The sequence below is a fragment of the Uloborus diversus genome, chromosome 4, assembly GCF_026930045.1.
Source record: "Uloborus diversus isolate 005 chromosome 4, Udiv.v.3.1, whole genome shotgun sequence".
In the NCBI taxonomy this organism is placed as follows: domain Eukaryota; kingdom Metazoa; phylum Arthropoda; class Arachnida; order Araneae; family Uloboridae; genus Uloborus; species Uloborus diversus.
In genome coordinates this window covers 189,994,119-190,000,118 of record NC_072734.1, presented here as the reverse complement: position 1 = coordinate 190,000,118, position 6,000 = coordinate 189,994,119, and the positions used below count along the sequence as shown (strand labels likewise).

Genomic DNA, 6,000 nt, shown 5'->3' with positions numbered 1-6,000 from the left:
ATTGATCCAAGGAGGTTCCTCCGAATCTATTCCTTTCCTTTTCCGTAGAAGAGTTAGTCTAAAACTGAGTTTTAGAACTTCAATTTCGTAGTGATTCCAGGACAATGTTCCAACCCCTCTTCAAACATGATCAAAAATCGTCTAAAATTCCCTTCTTTTGGAATTTCAATTTTGAAATATTACAGGAGGAAAGTAACTCATTAGTGCTCACAGTGCACTAATGGGTTCAATGTGGTTCTTAATAATAAGTGCTCACAGTGAACAATCACCAAACGCGATAACTCGCCAGAAAAGACAACCACTCAAACACGCGCTCCGATCCAATCTTAAGCTGATGGCCTGCCTATCTATATGGCGGCTCTAGCGGTTACAGTGAGTGAAACAAGGGACTACACTAAATCTCTGCCGCTCCACGACACAAATCAAACATTTGGGAAACAAGACATGCACAGTTTCTTCTACCAGTTTCTTTAAAGATATTTTCTTTAATGAGCCTTACAAATCCTGGAAAGAATTGTGATACAATCTATATTTTTCTTTATAGCCTTCGGGCTCAAATTTTTTTTAATGAAATTAATAGTGCTTACAATCAATTCATTTAGGAGCAAAGCAAGGCAAAAAAAAAAGTTAGTTAGAAAATATCTCATGAAGTGAGGAATTCAGCTTGATGAGACTTAATTTCCAGCGTTTCGCGCAAAAGGATTCCTAAAGAATTCATAAATATTTCAGTAAAAAATTCAAAAAATGGCCATGGATCATGAGATTCATTATTCAACGACCCCGAAACAAATGAAGTGAAAAAAAATCATGACAAACAGAAATAATTGTCGTTAATTGTTTGGAAGAAAGGCAATGGAAAAAGAGTTTGCTTTATTGGTTATCAAGTTTTTTATGTACAAAAATCAATCAAATTTTATGTACAAAAGTTCTGAATGAGTATCCAATTCAGAGTTCATTTTTCTTCGGCAGCATCACCTTTATTTTTGTCCTATGATTTCTTGTACCTTGAAACCAACATCGGTCAAGTTGAATCTTCCAGTTCTAAAATCTTTAAATAATAATAATAATAATAATACAATTTAATGCAATAAAGCTGAAGAAAGTGAAAAATTAATCTTAATTAACGAATAATAGGGGAATGTGGGGCAACGTGAAATCGCGGGACAAAGTGAAATGGTGAAATATTTACTCTGCATTTAGCACCACCTGTCTGGTAATATTTTAACTATGTCGTATCACATGTAATCTATTGCAGACAGGTAAAAAATACCGCTGAATATTAAAGAATATGATAATACAGGCAATTTCCAAAAATTGATACTGACATTGTAACCTTTTGTTGTAACTCACATTTTTTTTAAATATTAACTGAGATCTTCTAATATTCGATGCAGTATTGATTTATTTAATAATAAGTTTATTTATATTTTAAATATTTTGTACAACTAATCAATTACATGAGAGGCAAAGTGAAATAGATTATTTCGTTTACTTACACAATCATTTACTAAATCACATATGAGACAGTGAGAAGCAAAGGGATGTAAGTGGACATTTTCAAGTTTTGAGTAAAACGCGTTTAAAGATAACATCCTCTTGATTTTTTTTTCTAAATCATGCTGTATAACAGCAACTACCAGGGCTTCTAGTACCATCTCTTGCCCTAAGACAGAGGAGAGGTTCACCTACCATGTGTACTGGTTATCTCCAAATTTTAAATTTTGCCACTTACATCCCTTTGCTTCTCACTGCCTCATATGTATTCATTTATTAAGCACTCATTTACTAAATCATATTTATTCATTTATTAAGCAACTCATTTACATTCCTTAATTTAGTAATTCACTTATTTATCAATTCATTCATTTATTTTCTTTTTCATTCACTCCTTCACTCACTCATTTATTTTTCATCATGTATTAATTAATAAATTTATTTAATTACTCGTTTATTGTTTCATTATCTTTTCATTTATTTATTCAACATTTTATTTGCTGATTAATTTATTCAATATTTGTTATAATCGAATAGAAAATATTTCGTTAGAAAAATATTTAATTTTTCACTTTACTCCATGAAAAAACTAGTATGTTGTGGCCATCACGAAACTTTCTTCTATATTTTTCTTTTTTTTTTTCTGATCCCTCCCCATGCTTGACGAGGAAGCAATATTCCCAACAAAAACAAAATTACACATGCAAAAACTTGACGACTATCCCAATGTCTGAATTATTGCAAAAGCAAAGCAAAGAGCGAAAATTGAAAGTTATTTTAAAAGCCTTGCTTGAATTAATTACAAATATTTTATTTGTTAACAAACATAAGATGGCAACAGTTAAAAATTTTAAATCATTGAGATAATATTTCCTATCATTTCCATACAATTAAAATCACGAGAAATACGCAGAAGACAATCTATTACGATTTATCTTTCTTATTGTTGCATTAATAAAAATATTTTTATTCGCAAAAAAAAAAAAAAAAATCAACACCTCTTGGAGCGATCGGCGTCAAAATTGAACCAAAGCCTGTTTACACATGGATTCACATATATTCCAAATTTCAACCAGAACGTAGCATTACTTCTTGAGATAGGACACTCAAAATGGAAAAAAAGAACGGGTGATTGCGCTACCCCCTTTTTAGCTGTTGACACAAAAATAAAATCAGTTCTTATACCCACTAAGGGCTACTTGCCGATAAATTTTTCTTTCATTCCGTTCATTATTTCTTGAGATACAGCAGTCACAATTGACGACAAAAAACGTTCTATAGCTCAACCCCCGTTTGAGTTATTGACACCAAAATTGAATCAGCACCTGTTCCTGTTAATACCAACATATGGACCAAATTTTGTTTGATTCCGCCAGTTACTTCCTGAGTAATAGCAAGCACGCGTAACTCGAAAAACGTCCCATTGCTCCACCCCCCTTGGAGGAATTCGCGCCAAAAACTAATGGGCACAAGTTCACATAGGGGCACATATGTGTACCAAATTTTGTTCGATTTCATGTGGTAGTTTTTGTTGTAGAGCGGCCACAAAAAACTGGTCACACACAGACGTGACACACATACACACACACATACACACACACATACAGACAGACAGACATTTTCCAAAAATGGTCGAAATGGACTCAGCACACCTCAAAACGTTCGAATCCGTCAAAATTCGAAATTCGAAAATTTGCACGAATCCAATACTTTCTTCTATATATTAGATATAGAAGAAAGTAAAAAAGTGGAAATCCCCCCCCCCCTTTTTTTTTGAAGGCGCAAATTTACTGCCAAAAATAAAACATAAAGTTTCAATGCAAGTTTTATTATAAACTAATGGTACCCGCACGGCTTTGCCCGTAGTAGAAAATTAAAAGGTCATTTGGTTCGCCTGTATATTTACAAATAATGGATGATGAATTTCTCGCCAATTGGCTATGTTCATTCGTCCTTCCCATGTTACCCATGTTACGGTTCCACGTCCTGATAATTTCGTAACTTACTCGTCCATATTATGATAATTTTGCTCCGGAAAACGTTCTTAAAATTGAAATAGAAAGAGAACAAAATCGAATTTTCAAAAAATCACTTCGAGATGCACACTCCCATGCTACAAACTAACTTCGTACCAAATTTCATGAAAATTGACCGAACGGTTTAGGCGCTATGAGCGTCACAGAGATCCGGACAGAAATCCAGACAGACTTTCAGCTTTATTATTAGTAGAGAAGAGAATACAATGTTCTTTCTTTATGTTCTGTAATTTTCAAAACAAACTTCCGATTGGTTTATTTCGAAAAAGCTCAATCATTTTAACTACTTCACTTTGCCCCACATTTCCCACTTTAAGCAAATTGTACTTTTCCTGAACGTATGACTATGACAATTTTTTGTAATTGAATTTGTCAGAAGTTAAAGTTTCAAACATTCTTACTAGTTATAAAAATAAAACTTCTTGAATCAACAGCAGAAAATAGAGTTTTTTACTAATTATTTTTCAAGGGATATTGCCATAATTGGTAGTCATTTGTATGAAAGTCCTTGGATGAAGTGAAATATCTACTAATAATAAAGCTGAAAGTCTCTCTGTCTGGATCTCTGCGACGCGCACAGCGCCTATACCTTTCGACCGATTTTCATGAAATTTGCCACAAAATTAGTTTGTAACATGGGGATGTGCACCTCCTGTGGAAAGCGATTTTTCAAAAATTCAATTTTGTTCTTTTTCTATTCCAATTTTATGAACATTTTACCGAGCAAATTATCATAACATGGGCGAGTAAATTACCAAATTGCCTTAAGGTGGAACCGTAACATGGGCGAACAAATTAACAAAGCAAATTGGCGAGAAATTCACCATCAATTATTTGTAAATATACATCCGAACCAAATGATCTTTTAATTTTCGATTACGGGCAAAGCCGTGCGGGTGCCGCTAGTAAAAAATAAAATTATTTTGGAAATAATTCGAGTTTAAAAGAATATGAATATTAGTATTTAAAGTACAGGACCAGTTAGTACAGAATGCCGATCGCGAGTTAAAGCTCATATTGAACTAAAATATTACTATTTAATGAAAGCTGTGGAAAGTCATTAATTTTCTTTTTAAAAAAATTTAAAAGAAAGACAGATTTAATGCGGATTTTTAGCCAAAGTCGTTGCGTAGGTTTTGCGTCAAAATATTCAGAGAGTAAATTAATCTTTATGTCATTATTTTATAAAAAGGGCTGGATAAAAGTTAAAATCATAAACTTTGTCGTGAGTGCTAAAAGGTAAATAAAAGCTGATATATACATAATTTTATGTTTCACTGGATGAAGCCTGAATTTCAATTCGCCGAAATATCTAAATTTTATGTAAAACAAAAGCAGAGGTGATTTGGGGCCGGAATACCGGTCCGGTACTGATTTTCTTTAAAAAGAAATTTCCCTTTCACATTAAATCAATTGGGAGCAGGATTCAATTCATGTTCCGGTACTGTAAAATTTACAAATCCACCCCTGTTTCAAAATCTATATATATAAAAATGGAGTTTGGTAAATTTGTTCCCTAAGATCTCTGAAACTACCCAGCAGATTTGGCTGAAATTTTCACCGTTTGTTCAGTTTGGTACTGGGAAGGTTTATAGACCAGTTCGAAAAAAAAACCGATTGATAGTTCCCTTTTTATTCCAATTTTAGTCCCAATTTTTGCATAAATGTCCCAATATCGGGGTGAAAAAAAAAACGTGCACATATTAACATTATATGTCCATCGAAAGCGCCAATTTTTCTGCTGAAGATAGCATCTGTTCGAAGTTTCTAAGTTGTATAAAAAACGAGTTATGAGCTTTTTTTGTTCCCTGTTCGAAGGCTTTCATCAACCCAAGTCATTATTTAGTGTGTCATCTCAACTCCCAAGAATTGTTGTATTGTTGAATATTTTTGCGTTTCGTCTGACTTTTTGAGGCTTTTCTCAAGTCAAATTTTAAAGTAACGTTTTTCCACAAGATTGGCTAAAGATAAATGGATTTGGCTGATCATTTTACTTTTAAACAGAACTTATGTAATTAACGGTTTATTATTATTATTTATGCTGATTGGACACTTGCTCACTATATCCAACCAACCAGCAGAAATATTGCCAGAATTTTTTCAGAAAGATTTCAGTAGCTGATGCATTTGGCAGTTTTTTTCCACTGTCGCTGTTTTTGAGCCCAAAGACTACGTAATAATGTTTCTCAGCTTTCACCATATAAACAAAATATCGCCAATCAAAGATACTTAAAAAAAAAAAAAAAAATACTGTGTAAAATAAGTCAACAACTAAATTAGGCAAATCCATAAACCGCACAAAAACTTCCATTAATTTTTCTTTTTGCACGATTTCAAACAATCTTCAAATTTTACTACTTATTTTGGAAACATTTCGGATGAAACCGTTTAGCGCCATTTTATTTTGACCAAAAGTGTCTCAGCATATAGGAACAAGATTTCTATAATAAAAATTAGTAAGGAGGGGGAG

The 6,000-nt window shown here is 32.9% G+C and overlaps 1 protein-coding gene across 1 annotated transcript in view; it reads right to left on the bottom strand.

The window, feature by feature from the left end:
- Window positions 1–842: 842 nt before the first annotated feature.
- LOC129220525 (uncharacterized) overlaps window positions 843–6,000 on the bottom strand; it is a 54,018-nt gene continuing 48,860 nt past the window's right edge. Inside the window, exon 9 of the mRNA XM_054854953.1 lies at window positions 843–1,048. Within this exon, the coding sequence (XP_054710928.1) occupies window positions 978–1,048 (71 nt within the window). The 3' untranslated portion in view covers window positions 843–977. The remainder of the gene's footprint in view (window positions 1,049–6,000) is intronic.